Source organism: Prionailurus viverrinus, chromosome C1 (assembly GCF_022837055.1).
Source record: "Prionailurus viverrinus isolate Anna chromosome C1, UM_Priviv_1.0, whole genome shotgun sequence".
Classification (NCBI taxonomy): domain Eukaryota; kingdom Metazoa; phylum Chordata; class Mammalia; order Carnivora; family Felidae; genus Prionailurus; species Prionailurus viverrinus.
Genome location: NC_062568.1, coordinates 52538498 through 52554381, shown reverse-complemented (window position 1 = coordinate 52554381; position 15884 = coordinate 52538498). Strand labels below are relative to the sequence as shown.

Sequence of the window (15884 nt, the reverse complement as noted above, 5' to 3'; positions counted from 1 at the left end):
TAGAAAATATAGGTGGTAATTTTCACTAATCTTGGGTAGCAGAGGAAGCCTAAGGACACACAGGATCCAGAATCCTTGGGAGAGAAAATTGGCAGATTTGGTTGCAGAAAAATTTAAAAAGCTTTATATGATAAAAGACATATGTTTCTACAGATTAATGAAAATATCAGCAGAATCCAGGGTAAAGGGTAGGAACAGGCAGTTCACAAACAGGAAATGCAGATGGACAATGAACATATGAATAAATGCTCTCCGTCAATGAAAGTAGATAGTTTTCCAGCTAGTCAGATGCACAAAAATGAGTATGATAATTTCTTTTTTTTATTTTTATTTTTATTTATTATTTTAAAAAAAATTTTTTTTTCAACGTTTATTTATTTTTGGGACAGAGAGAGACAGAGTATGAACGGGGGAGGGGCAGAGAGAGAGGGAGAATCGCTTCTCGGCCTTTTGGCTAAGATCAAGTGGAGAGAGAGGGAGACACAGAATTGGAAACAGGCTCCAGGCTCTGAGCCATCAGCCCAGAGCCTGACGCGGGGCTCGAACTCCCTGACCGCGAGATGGTGACCTGGCTGAAGTCGGAGGCTTAACCGACTGCGCCACCCAGGCGCCCCGAGTATGATAATTTCTAGTACTGACAAAGGCATGGGGAAAACATCTACCCTCAAACTATTGGTGAGTCTATAAACTATTACTACTTTTTGGGAACTTAATATAGCAATGTTCATTAAAATATCGTCCTTTGATCCAGAAACTTTTCAGGGAATTTATTTGATGAAAATATAAGGACTATTGTTTAAAGCAATATGCATTATAGCATTAATTTTAATAGCAAAAAACCAGAAATGTACTAAATATATGCCAAATTACGGTATGCCCACATTATTACAAATACTAGAGATCAAGAGATACATCTGTTAAATATATCGGCTTGAAATTTATGATTATCTTAAATAAAAACAAGTTATAGTATAATATATATATTGTATGAACCCCATTGTTGTTAAATAAACCTATATAAACATGTATATGTTTATGTAAGCCCAGAAAAATAGAATATTCAACTAATTTTAACTTGTAATTTCGGAGTAATAAGTGTAGGGAGTTGGTGGAGGGAGGAGGAGCTACATTTCTCAATTGTTTGAATTGTTATAATGAGAATATTTTACTTGTGTGGTTTAAACAATATAATTAAAAAAATTTAAAAGATTGTATCTGGACGAGCAGTGAAATAAGGGTGGCTAAAATAAACAATTTATATGAAACCCTATGTTTGCCTTGTAAGTGACTTTTAAGTGTGACTCCAATCCAACAACTATTCAAGAGTTTTCTATTTCTGACAATAATGTGGTTTTCTCGGAAGAGATCAATCTCAGGAGATTAGAGGTACATATCTATACAGTCCTATTATAAATAGAATAAATAGTTGTGAATCTGTTTTTGCAGCTGAGAGCTTTATTAACAGTGTGCTTATTCTTCTTCCTTTCAGTGGATGTGAGCCAACACACTGACATTTCTTTCAGAAACATTGAAAGGCATCTTGCATCTATCTGTGATATTCTTGAGAGCCTTATTATTAAAAAAATTTTTTTGAATGTTTATTTAGTTTTGGGGGGGGGGGGAGGGACAGAGAGAGAGGGAGACACAGAATCTGAAGCAGGCTCCAGGGTCTGAGCTGTCAGCCCAGAGCCCGACATGGGGCTTGAACCCCACCCTGCCCTCCAAACTTCAAGATCGTGACCTGAGCAGAAGTGGGACGCATAAATGACTGAGCCACCCAGGCGCCCTACTATTATTTTCTTAAAATGCAAGTGCGACTCTTGTTTTAACATCTTCATTAGTTCTGTATTGTTTGCAGGTGGAGTGAAGTGTATAAGACCTGTCATAAGTAAGCCTCATCTCTTGTCACTCTTAAATTCTCACCTTTCTAAACTGTTTTAGAGTTCATCTTTGGCACATGTTGTCCTCTGCTTGAAATGCCCACTTTTGTAACTCGTTTGTCTCTTAAGACTCTGGGCACATTTTAACCTATAAATCTATCTTATGTTTTTTCTTGTCAAATGAGAACTGTTTGGTTTTTTTTCCTTCTTGTCTGATAATAATTATGATACCTGGCCTTGTAGACAATGAAATAATATGAAGAATAAAGTAAAAATCACCTAAAATCGTAACACCAGGTTAAGACTTTAAAGTTTCACCCTCATCATTAAAACTTTGGTGAGCAGAGCTATCTTCTTCTCTGCCCCTAAATGAAAAAACAAATGAAACAAATTATCAAATGTACATATTTTTTTGGAACCTGTTTTGCCATATATCATTGAGATCTGTTTCCATGTCTGCAAATTGAATTATTCATCATCGTTTTCTGTGGTTACATAGCATTTCATTGTAATGAAGAAATCATAACTTATCCAGTCTTATTTTGGTGGGTATTTAGGGTGTTGTATTAGTTCAACCAGAGAAGCAGAAGCTGTAGGATTTTGATCTCTAGCTCTACCTTTGGCTCTAGCTCTAGCTTTATATCTGTATGTCTACACACACATGCATGGACACATACATGGAATTGGCTTATGCTGTGGTGGGGGTAGGCCAACCAAGGACTGTGTTCACAAGGCAGGTAGCCAGGAATGGGAGATTCAGGAGGAAGAAAGGGTACGTGCAGCAGGTGCTGCTTGCAGTGTGTGAGCTCATAGGCCCTCTCTTTAAAGACTTCCAGCCGATTAAATCAGGCACACTGCAAGATGATCCCTCCCTTTTTTTAAAAAAAAATTTTTTTTTTTAAACATTTATTCATTTTTGAGAGATAGAGAGATACAAGCATGGGTGGGGGGTGGGGCAGAAAGAGACACAGAATCCAAAGCAGGCTCCAGGCTCTGGGCTGTTAGCACTGCGGGCTGGAACCCGCAGACCGCGAGATAATGACCTGAGCTGAAGTCGGATGCTTAACCGACTGAGCCACCCAGGCATCCCGATCCCCCTTTTGATTAATGTAAAGTTAACTGATTAGGGATTTTATTTATATCTGCAAAATCCCTTCACAGCAGCACATGGCTAACAGAGAAGGAGTTTATATGCTACAAAATGGCTCCTCTCTTTTGTTTTCCCAGGGTCTGCTAGAAAATGTCCCTTGTAGCTTATCCTAATCAGTAGAAAGAGAATTCTGGCAAATGTGGTTCAGTCTAGTCAAGTTGATGTATCCTAAAGCCATCACTGGTATATATGATTTTTCTGTGATGTCAATAGTGCTTTCATAGACATATTTGTGTATCTCTTGAGTAGTTTCTTTGGATAAATTTCCTAAAGTGGAAGAAGATTTTGAATTGTTCTTATTACTTAATAATATGGAAAGGAAGGGTAAATTATAATTTTGAATTTTAATTTTTTTTAATTTTTAATTTTTGAATTATAGCTTGGATCTCTAGGTGATGATATGCTAGATTTAGAACCTTGGAAGAGGGATAAAAATAGTCCTGGATATTGAATCATTTTCAAAATCTTTTGGAACTGTGTATTTTCAATACTTATTTGCTTTTTGTTGTTGTTTTGTTTGTTTTATGGCAAGATTTTTCCAGTATATCATAGGGGAGGGCTGAGTATCCCCATTTGGGTTGTGTGAGCCCATTTGGAGCCAAAGAGGATGGAGTACTGTGATGGACAGACCGGACTCTTGCTTATCCCTGTACTAGGAGTGGCTCCAGGCTTTAGGGCTCCACAGACCCATCATACACACAAAAGGAGAGAGGTGCTGAGCACTAAGCAGCAGAAATCTCCCACAGTGTCAATCAGTTCTTCTTCTTTTTTTTTTTTTTTTAAGATTTCATTTTTAAGTAATCTCTACTCCTAAAGTGGAGCTCGAATTTAAGGCCCCAAGATCGAGTCACACGCTCCAAGGACTGAACCAACCAGATGCTTCATCAGTCAGTCACTTCTTTCACCTTGTTTTTACACTTGTGGTGGACTTTGGAGCAAGTCAGACCTGGCTACTCACTAAATGTGACCTTGGGTAAATTACTTGCCTTTTTAAGTCTCAGGTTTTTTGTTTGCAAGATGGTTTAAATTTTAATTTTAATTAAGAAAATTTTAAAGATGATGAGAAAATAATAATGCTTAACCTTGTATCTGACACACTGTAAGCATCCTTTTTTGAGCCACTGTTCTAGATGATTGATATACATAATTGCTAATATTAACAATTTGATCCTGTTTAAAAAATTTTTTTTTAAATGTTTATTTTATTTTTGAGAGAGAGAGGGATGTAGAAGATCCTAAGTAGGCTCTGCATGGACAGCAGAGAGCCTGATGCAGGGCTCAAACTCAAAAACCGGGAGATTCATGACCTGCCCCGAAATTGGACACTTAACTGACTGAGCCTCCTAGGCACTTCTGATCCTGTCTGATAGATATTATTCTTGTTTTATAGATGAGGAAATTGAAGCTCTGTTGGGTAGTAGAATATAAAGGTTAGGAACTGGGCCATTGGAGTAAGACAGAAATGAGTTCTAAGCTCAGCTGTCCCTCTCATTCTGTGATTTTGGGCAGACTGTCCCAGGCCACAGTTTCCTTATTTGTAAAAGGGGATAATATGTTTTATAATATATATTAAGCACTTAGTATAGGGTGGTACATAGTAATGTTCAGTACATGGTAATTGTTATTACTACTTTCATTGCCCAAGAGCCTCTGAGGATGTTCCATTGGTAATGTTATCCTATTGCCATTTTGGACAGCATGTTGTCCAAAGTATCTTTATTTTTAGTAACCCTATACCATCTTTCTGAATGACCTTATTACTTCACCAATGCCTTTCTATATTTTAAGCATATCAGTTAATTTCATCATACTGTAATTATTAATCTTTTGAAATCAGTATAATATCTGTTCTGTTCTTTATTTAGAAGCTCAGTAAACTATATAAGGGATAAAAAAAAGAAGACTTTCAATATTTCATTTATCTTTGTGGACATGTGGGTGCTTAATTATTTAAGTTTATTAATAACTTCATTCTAGCAGTAGCATTAATTTATAGTATGATCTGGGAAAGTAGTTTTATGGGTTCCATGGAATCCATTTCTAAGCATCTTCAAAGTATTATCAAAACAGGCATGTTTACATTTTTTTAAACTATTTATTTTGAAAGAGAGAACGAACATGAGTGGGGGAGGAGCAGAGAGCGAGCGAGAGAGAGGTCGGGGGACAGAGAATCCCAAGCAGGCTCCATGGTATCTGCACAGCTCCCAGTGCAGGGCTCGATCTCACCAACCGTGAGATTGTGACCTGTGCCAAAATCAAGAGTTGGATGTTTAACCTAGCGAGCCACCCAGGGGCCCTACAACATTTTGTTTTTATATCAGCAACAAAGTATTGTCTATTTCATCCCTCTTCCATGTAAGTACTAGGAAATGTGGACTTTGAAAGCAGTTCAGGAGGGTACTAGAAGCTCAAAGTGGAAAACGTAGTTTAAAAGTAAAATCGACGTGTTGCTGTTGCTCACAAGGTTTATTGAGAATGAAGAAAATGATAGTCAAAGCTCTTAATACCTGCATGCCTTATTATCTAATGATGGCAGTTGTAGCAGATAATTGAAAATATACACTGTGTTCAATTCTTTTGTTCTCGAAAATAAAGATTTTTTTTTTTAGTTCTTTTCACTTAGTATTCTGAGGGTTCTCCAGTATTGAGGAATGCACCGAGGAATTATTGAGATGTTTTCAACTGGCCATCACATTTCAGAGAATCTTCTTTCATTCATATCAGCCACATGAATAGTCTCACACTGTAGTCCTTATCACCCTGGAGTATTTGAAGATGATATTGAAGGGGCAGATGGAGAAGCAAAGCAAAGACAAAATAGGTTATACTTCAGATTAGAGGCAAAGGACAATTTATTGACAGCCGTGTGGCCTATTTTATTTTATCATACTTATATTCATGAATAGGTTGGAAACCAAATTCTCAGAGGCAGTGTTTTGTTGTCTTTTAGAAAAGTTTGATATGATGTTAAGATAACTTGAAAGTTTCTGACCTTGAAGTAGTCCACAGTTAATTACAATGTGAGTTTTAATTTTCTTGTATGCTTTATTAACATTCCATGCTCTGAAATTACATGATTTTTAGTTGTTTTTGGTGATGGGTACCCCATAAAGATTTCATCTTATTTCTGTGAAGACTTTTGAGTTATTAATTAATGTTAGCTCAAGCCTTCCATATATGAGTGAAAATTGAAAAAAAAATCATCAAACTTTTTAACATTTTTCAAACATGTTATAAATTTCTTGGTAAGCAGTTATCAGATGGACTGAAGATGCCAAATGGAGACGAGATATTAAATTCAGGCTTCTCATTTTTTGTTCAAAGACAGAAGTAATAATATTCAGCAAATTCAGCTACAGACATTTATGTGTAGAAATATTTGCCTTGCCAGTAAGAGAAATGCATGTTTTAATTTTTTATGGCTTTGTAAATGATCCTTACTCTATTCTTGAACACTTTTCTTATTTTTGTACGCTCTATAAATGAATCATGGTTTTGAACTTTTCTACATCAGTAATAAAAATGAAATTTGATTGGTTAGTGATAAAGAGGGTTATTTTCATAAAAACAATCATTTTGTCATGGCAATTCCCATTAACTGTAACTGCGTTAGCAAAATGGAAACCGTAAAAAGCATTTCGTTGTGCTTACACACTTAGCTGTGTTTTTGTGCTGATTATATATTTTTATCTTTAAGAACTTTTATAAACCAAAGATGTTTCTTTATGACTTAGTCTGCATTTGGATTTTCAAAAAAGTTTGTTTGGTATATTTATCCCAGGGGATACAGTATCCTTAGATATTGAAATGGAATTGCCTCACACACGTTGTATTTCATTACCTGTTGAAACTAGAACACTGGCTAGAACTTCATACAAATAAATTGTATCATTTGTTAGGCCTGAAGAGGGCCATCATTACTCCAGCATTTATTTCTGTAAGTTAGTATTGGCAGCTGATGCTTTAATGATCTGGCCTTTTGACCTCCTTTTCTTTTGATTGTTAGCCTTTACATTATAGCAGAATGTTTTGGCTTCGTGAATGAGAAGTTTCTGATTTTCTTGTTTTATCAATTAAAAAAAGTTTTTTATGTCAATAAGAATGTAAAAATAAAAGCTACTTTCTTTTTTTCATTAGGCATTGTTATCATTGTAATTTTTACTATTCATCAATTTGATGACGTACTTTGGCTAGTGGATGAGAATTGGTTATATAATGTTAGGTATTTATGTAGTAGTTTATATTTATTTTTTTTAGTTGAGATTGTGAATTATTCTTGATATATTTTCTTCTCAAACAGATTTCTCCTTCTTGTCATATATACTTGTACTGATTTTCCCACACTATCATGTGGCTATTTGGAGAAGGTAAAATCATTTTAGTCTTAAATATTTAGAAAGGGAGATAATGTCTTAGAAGTCATGGGGTACAGTTTAAAAACAAATATAAAGTATGTTTCATTACTTACTGTTTTGGATTATCTTTGTATCATAGGTAAATGGCTTTACTGGTCTGCATTTTATGAAAAGATTATGGTAAGCTTTGAGTTTAGCTAGCATACTTAAATCATTTTTCTCTTGGATTCTTTTTTTCCTCATTTCCTGAATAATGTAGTAACTGCCAACAGACCAGAGTTTCTGATGGAGGTATGCCATTGTAGTTACTGGGTTCCAAATTCTGGAGGTCAGGGAGCAGTAATGTGGTCAGGAAGCTGGAGAGTGAGATGTCAGGAAGGTAAAGTTTCAAAGTAATGGATTAATAAAATGGAACTGACTAGAGGGAAGGTGAAAATACCAAAATCCATGCCTGAAGCAGTAAAGTGGGGTTTATAAATGTGACATGGTCAGGAGTCTGATTTAGATGAACAGAGGGAATTCTGAGGCTTCAGATGGATTAATATTTAATTCTGTCTTTAATGATAGACCTGTGACTAATAGTAACTATTAAAACTGTAACTGTTCAGTTATTATTGTAGTATACAAACCACACCACAGCTTAGGGATGTAAAACAGCCATTTTATTGTGTTCATGGATTCTGTGGGTCAATAATTCAGATAGGCCACTGGAGAGATTTCTTGTTTCTGCCTCACAGTGTGTGGATACTCAGATGGAAAGACTCAAAGGCTAGGGATGATCCGATAGCTGGAGGCTAGAACATCTGGAAACATCTTCACTTACATGTCTAAGAAATGCCGATTAGGAACTCAGCTGTGATTGTCTTCTGGAATATTTATACATGGCCTCTCCATGTGGCCTGGACTTCCTCAGAGCCTGGAGGCCATAGAGAGGTCAGACATTTAACTCAGTTCTCCAAAGGCATATGTTCAAGCCACCAAAGGAGAAGATACATCACCTTTTATGACTCTGCCTTGGAAGTCTTGAAGCATCACTTCTACCATATTCTGTCAGTCACAACAGAGTTACAAGTCTGCCCAGATTCAAGGGGAGGAGATTTAGCTTTCACCTCTTGATAGGAGGATGGGGTAGGTGGGGTGTTGGTGAGGTTCTAGAAGAGCTTCTAGGACAGGATATTGTTGTGGCTGTCTTTAAGAAATATAATATGCCACGGTAAACAAGGTGGTAATAATACTGGTGCAGAGGGATCAGCTGAGTTTAATTAAGTCTGGGAACTGACTAGTCCCATTCATGAACTAATAGAGGTTCTAAAATGAGGTGGGGGTGGATGGGATGTGGGTGTGGGTAGAATGGTATGTAAAGGTGGTAGGGTGTTATTACACATTACAATTATCTGTGGAGCTTTCTAAAGCCATGCTTGCATTGCATGGCATTTCTCAAACCTCATCCATGCACTTGCACACACATTCCCTTTTTTCTCACCAAAGGCCTGTTACATGTGAAGGTTAAGGACAGCTCTAGGGCAAGGATATTTTCAAAACCTACATAGATGATTGGGTTGTATACCTCGGTTAGAACCATTAAACAATTTGGGAGAGAAAATGAGTTTATGAGTTTTTACTGTTGAATTTAGTACACATTTTTGTTGATGTTAATTTTGTTTGATGATTTTATTTCCAGAGTTATAGCAACTTTTTGCTGTCAGATATTTTTCAGGCTTTAGATAGCAAAAGACCTGCTTGATTTCCTATAGAATATATTTGTTAGGTTGAGTACTTAATTTGTGCTGGGTCCTCTGCTAGGTGCTGGGTTACATAGAAGAGCAAAAGAGTTCTTACCTTTGATGAACTTACATTCTTATACAGAACACATCGATTGAAACGGATAATTTCTTTCTTTCTTCCTTCCCTTTTTTTTTTTTTAAATTTTAGAGAGAGGGTTAGTGGGAGAGAGGGGCAGAAGGAGAGAGGGAGAGAATCTGCACTGACAGCGCAGAGCCTGATGTGGGGTTTGATCTCACCAACTGTGAGAACATGACCTGAGCTGAGATCAAGTGTTGGATGCTTAACCGACTGAGCCACCCAGGTGCCCCAGATGACCATTTTTTAAAAGAGAATTCAAATCTTGCAGCCCAGTTATAAGGTTCATATCTATTCATGATCACATGTAGTTGACCTGCTTTTTATTGGAAATTAATGACAAATGGCTGATTGTTTTTATAATGTGACAAAGTCTAAACATGACCATTTGAGAAGATGACACGTGTACTTACTAAGAAAGAATGGAAGGTTTTAAATTTGACTTGTATTCACTTTAGCTTCAGTTATTGGCTTGTTGATGCTGTGCATTAGTCTTCTTGACCCTTGTTAACCTCCAGAAGTTTGTTAGTTTTATGAAATTGATTCTTGAATGCCATTTTGAAATTGATCTCCAGTTTCACATAGATAAATTTAGATGGTTCATGTTCAAGTCTCATGATGATGAACTTAATTTTACTTTCCTATTGATTGCATCTAATGGAAAAACTATCATTTAACCACGTTGGTTCCAAAATAAGTGATGCTTCGGTTCATTAATCTTAAAGGCTTACTCTGGAACACTGTAAAATTGCAACATGTTAACTAATGCATGTTTTAAAACATGACTTTAAGCCAAATGCGCAAATACTTAGGTAGAATAAGATGGACAGAAATCTTGAATAAAGTTAATCTACATATAGCCTCACTACCACATTCTGAGGCAAATGAATGAAAGAGGTGAAAAGAACTTAATCTTACGTCAGGTGCATTCTGTGTCTCAGGGACGGTCTTTTTTGTTTTTTTTTTTTTGTGGTATTTACAGACCATCTGCATCAGAGTTACTGGGATTGCTTGTGGCATGTTTGGATTCTTGGTCCTCATCTCTATATGGTATCAGAATTTCAGAGTTTAGGGTTTGGTGGAAATACATAATTTTATGAAGTTCCACAGATGATTCTTACATACTAAGGGTTGAGAACCACTGTTGTAGGATGATTATAGTTGCTTTAATTCTAATATTTAATTATCACCCAAGAATGTTTATTTGTAGGCTCTGTAAGTTGTTAGCTAATACAGCTGTGTGTTCACTGACTGGAACCAGACTACCTGGGGTCAGACCCTGGCTCTTAACACTTATTCACACTGTGACTTTGGGCAAATTACCTGTGCTTGTGTCTCAGTTTTGTAAATTAGGGATAATAATAATAGTCTACTTAATAAAGTTGTGAGATAGTTAACATGCCAAGCACTTAAGTGCACAATAGACACAGTAAGAGTCTTAAAATTTTGTTTGCCTCAACTTTATTGAAGTATAGTTTACATACCCTTTAAAGTGTACAATTCAGTGATTTTTTTTAAATGTTTATTTATTTATTTTGAGAGAGAGAGTGCGAGCAGGAGAGGGGCAGAGAGGGAGAGAAAGAATCCCAACCCAAGTAGGCTCTGCACTGCCAGCACAGAGCCTGATGTGGGGCTCGACCTCACAAACTGAGACCATGACCTGAGCCAAAATCAAGAGTCAGACGCTTAAACGAGTGAGCCACCCAGCTGCCCTTCAGTGATTTTTTTTAAAGGATATTTACAGAATTGTGATTATTACCACAATCTAATTGTAGACCATTTCCATCTCTCCCAAAAGAAATCCCTTCCTCATTTACAATCGCTTCCTATTCCCAGCCTGAATCAACCATTAATCCGCTCCCTATCTCTGTAGATTTGCCTATTCTGAACATTTCAGATAAATGGAGTAATAGTTTGTTTTCTTTAGTGACTGGCTTCTTTCACTGGGCATAATTCTTTTGAAGTTCATCCCTTTTGTAGTATGTATCAACATATGGTTCCTTTTCATTGCCAAACGCTATTCTTTTGTATGGGTATGCTGTATTTTGTTCATCCATTCATCAGTTGATGGTCATTTGGGTTGTTTACATTTTTTGACATTGAGAATAAGGCTGGTGTGAACATTCATGTACAAGTCTTCATGTGGATATATGTTTTTTTCATTTCTTCTGGGTGCATACCTAGGAGTAGAATTGCTGAGTCATATGGTAATTCTGTGTTTAACATTTTGAGAAACTGCCAAACTTTTTATATTCCCACCAGCAGTGTGTGAGAGTTCCAAATTCTCTACATCTTTTAAACATTTTTTATTTTGTCTTCTTATTCCGCAACACCCCCCCCCCCCCCCCCCCCGCCCCGCATCTTGTTGATTATAGCCATTCTGTGCCTGTGAAGTGGTATCTCATTATTGTGGTTTTGACTTGGATTTCTCTAATGACTAATGATATTAAGTATGTTTTCGTGTGGTTGTTGTTTATTCATATATTTCCTTTGGAGAAACGTCTCTTCAGATCCTATGCCCATCAAAAAAAATTGTGGGTTTTTTTTTTTTTTTTTTTTATTACTGAGTTGTAAAAGTTCTTTATTCTGGATATAAGCTTTATGTGTCTTGGAATCTTAGCTGTTATCACCACCATCATCATTATCATTACCTACCTAGATAGAAGTTTTAGGTAGTGTTTGACCAGAACTGACTACGAGTTTTCTTGAATTTTCAATCTGTTTTGCTTTCTGTCCTCCGCTTTCTGAATGGCAGGTTATTAGAACCCATTTTCCTTGGATAGTAATTCTCCTGTATCATTCATCCATATGCCCTCACTTTGGGTCACTTTAATTGCCCCTGTAAAAGAGATCCCAGAATGCTCCTCAGCCCCTTACACCATGTGAGGACACAGCAAGACTGCAGCAGTTAGAGTCTCAGAAGAAGGCCTTCACCAGAGCCTGACTATGCTGGCATCCTGACTTCCAGCCTCCGGAATCGTGAGAAATTTCTGTTGTTTGCAAGTCACCAGTCTGTGGTATTTTGTTACAGTAGCCCACAGGGACTAAGACAGTAGCCTTACTACTATGTTACAGAGTGCTTACCTGCCAGTTTTTTCAGGTTTGTGGAAATGACACCATGGCACTGCACTTCTTTGTTCTCTAACATGAGCCATTTTCTGACATGAACATCGATCTCTGACTTTTGAGGTGATGGGACAATGGTTTTAAACTCCTTTTATGGGAAGGGTCACTTCCTGCTTACACATCCTGTGTAGTGTCATTAAACATCCCCTATGAAACAGTAGCTCAGCGACATTGATATTTAATACTTTCATGATCAGTATTTTCTGGGATGTAGTGTTGTCTTTGAACTGTACTATAGTCTGCAGGTTAAATTGCTGTTAAATCTAACACATAGCTCTTAAAATTCTAGTTTTGATAAAGTCCCATGGCATCATCATACTTTAAACATCTTAAAAATGTATTTTATTTTATTTATTTTTTTTTTACGTTTTTATTTTATTTTTTTGAGAGACATAGAGAGACAGAGTACAAGTTGGGGAGGGGCAGAAAGAGAAGGAGACACAGAACCTGAAACAGGCTCCAGGCTCTAAGCTGCCAGCACAGAGCCTGACGCATGGCTTGAACTCACAAACCGTGAGATCATGACCTGAGCCGAAGTCGGACGCTCAACCGACTGAGCCACCCAGGCGCCCCTTAAAAATGTATTTTAAATGAAGGCTTTATATCATAACTGCCTGAAACTTGATAGATGTCTGTGGTGATATCATGGAGATCATCAGCATAATATTTATGTCAAACTAGTAAACTTACTTCCTTCTTTCTCTGTGTGTCTTGCAGTAACTTGTCCATGTTTATGAGCTGCCAAATGCTTTTTGAGTATTTTGTTATCTCAGTATTTGCATTCATACCTTTGGCAGAAGGCCATCCAAATTTAGAGATAGGGTACACATGTTTCTTACTCCTTTTGTATAACACTGTCTGAATAGTCGTAGGAAGCTGAAGAGATGACATACAGGAAGGAGCTTTTGGAATTTAGTTGCCTAAGGATATACTGGGTTTGACTTCATTAGTGCACAAATGATAGGGTTGTGTAGAGTTATTATAGCATTAATCAATTTGATGGATTGGAAATATGACAGTACTGAGGCAGCATGTAATATTAGTGCCTATTATTCTACAAATTATGTCTTCACCTACATTCATATGCCAGAAGAGTCATGTTGTGCATTAAGAATGCAGAACTTAAAAAATAACAGAGGGCACTTCTTTCCATGGCCCCTCTCTTGCCCTCTTAGATGAGATCATCAAGAGATGTTTATTAGGTCATAGCATTTCCATACCGTGGAATAGTCTGTATTGAATGGCATAGATAAAACATTGCCCCCGGAGTGACCCAAGTTGATACTTGGGAGAATAATTTACCTGCAGGTAAAATATAGCATCTGTAAGAGACATAGGGATAGCTATATGTGAAGTTATGGACCAGTAGTCATTTCTCTAAAAGTTATAATGGACTAGTAGTAAAGAATATTGATTTTTTTGTTGTTATGTTGTGTTGGTTGATAAAGCTTAAAAATAGTAGATGCTTTAAACGTAATTAAATGAGAAGCAAATATGTATTTTGGGGGGGGGGCTATGGGTATTGTTTTACCCTGTGTACATTTCTAACACTACATATGCTTTCGTTTATTTTATCTTACGGCTTTCAAAAGTCCCAAGAGTATGTATCCTCTTTTTTTTCTTTTAAACTTTGTTCTCTTCCAACATAACTACTTAAAGAATGGAGAAAATTTCTTTGAAAAATTTAAAAACACTCATTTTGATAAAAAAGCTTACCATTCGAAGAGGCATCTCCTTTGCTTCTGGTAAAAGAGGCACTAAATATAAAATAATCATGGCAGTTTTGCCTCTGCAGAATTTGAGAGTAGGTAAAAGGCTAAGTAGGTAAAAGACTTTTAATAATGTTAATCGGATGGAAACTTAGTTATGAGGTGCTCTCATATTTGCTTTATTTCTAGATTTTTTTCTTTATAGAATAGGAATATGTTTTTTCTTTATAAAAATGATAAAAAAAACTTTCATGGGTCTTTTGCTAGGGAATAAGAAGTCTTTCTGATTTTAGATAATTAATGTCGGCCACTAAGTACCTTAGAGTAAGTTATTGCTGTTATGAAAATGATATAGTAGTTTCTTATTGTGAAAGAATTTCTGAAAGGTGAGTAGTTTTCCTTTGAAACTGTTGTAATGAAGATATTAGCTTTAATGACACTCAGACAAAAAAATTAAATTTAGCTTAATTTGTATTTCATATTTTGGCCACATTCAGTTTGGAGCAATTGAGAAGCCAAGTCTTTAATAAATAATCTTAGGACCATAGGATTTTTTTTTGCATTCTAGGAACTTACTGCCTAGAAAGATAAGGTATTGACATAATAATAGAATAGAGTTGAAAGTAGCATATGATATAAAACAAGTACAAACTGTTATGGACAATATAGATAAAAGAAATTAGATTTGTTCAGTGCAAAAGCCTTTGTGAGGTAGGTGGCGTTTAAACTTGGTGTTGAAAAAGGTGTAGGATTTGGGTATTTGTGGTGAAAGGGGTATTCTGTCCAGAGGGGAATAAGTTGAACAAAGTCACAAAGGTGAGAAAGCATGAAGTATATAGCAGTAAGTATTCTGGTGGGGTATGAGGGTCTTGTTACCACCCCCCCCCCCCACTCCCCCATTTAATTTGTATGTGTTCTTTCCAACCTTTTCTCATAGTCAAAAAAAAGATGATTTCACTAGAATAGAGGACTCTTCTTTGTTCAAGTGTATGTGAGCAACTGGGTTCCCTGCTAAAATGTCAAATAAGTAGTTATTTAATTAGAGCAGTGTTTTCCAAAGTGGAGTGGGGTATATACACCCTGTGTTATGTAAGACAATCCTTTCAAGTATAGGAAGAAAGTATTGGAGCTTGGACTTCAATGTATTTTTAAATTCTGTTTTCTTTTTTAATGTATGCTTTTTAATGTGCGTGATTTGTTAGCTTAGGAATACCAACCATATGATTCCTAAATCTGTTTGGACTTGAAATATTTGGACCTCAAATATTTCATCGATTGGGGTTAGATTTTAAAAAGTGGTAATGCCTGGGTTAGAGTTGTAGGATGTGGAAAGGGGAATACTGAGATGACTGGTCAGATAACTGAAGGCCTTTGGTTTGTCTTAGGAATGCTACAACAGGAATATCAAATGGGAACTATATATTTGATATGAAACAAAGAAACAAATTTCCAGGTTTAGGGTCAGTGCACAGGTAAGTTTATAGATAAAGTAGATTCTGCCAGTTATTTAGGCAGCTGCTTGATAGTTTTGTATTTGGGTTATTGGTTGTAGTATTAAATTTACTTGGTAAAGTTTTTTCTTTTTGGCCACGTTTTGTAATTTCTTTATCTTGTCTGCTGCATTCTTAACCCAAACAGTACAGAATAATAACAGCGCTGATAGTGGTAATAATAAAAACATTTATTCAGCCAACATTTACTGATTGCCTATTAGGTGCTCAGTTCCAGGGATGAAGTAGTGAGCAAAGACCAGAAATGAACACTGGATTCATGGTGTTTATGTTCTAGTAGGGGAGATAATTAA

General features: G+C 36.3%; 1 protein-coding gene across 3 annotated transcripts in view; it reads left to right on the top strand.

Moving 5' to 3' along the window:
- MTX2 (metaxin 2) overlaps positions 1 to 15884 on the top strand; it is a 65386-nt gene that overhangs the window by 1695 nt on the left and 47807 nt on the right. Inside the window, exon 1 of one of the 3 annotated variants that reach the window (XM_047872511.1) lies at positions 7714 to 7764. The exons of the other annotated variants lie outside the window; for them this stretch is intronic. Coding sequence (XP_047728467.1) covers positions 7728 to 7764 — 37 coding nt within the window. The 5' untranslated portion in view covers positions 7714 to 7727. Of the gene's footprint in view, positions 1 to 7713; positions 7765 to 15884 lie in introns of those variants that run through there. 3 annotated transcript variants of the gene reach the window in all.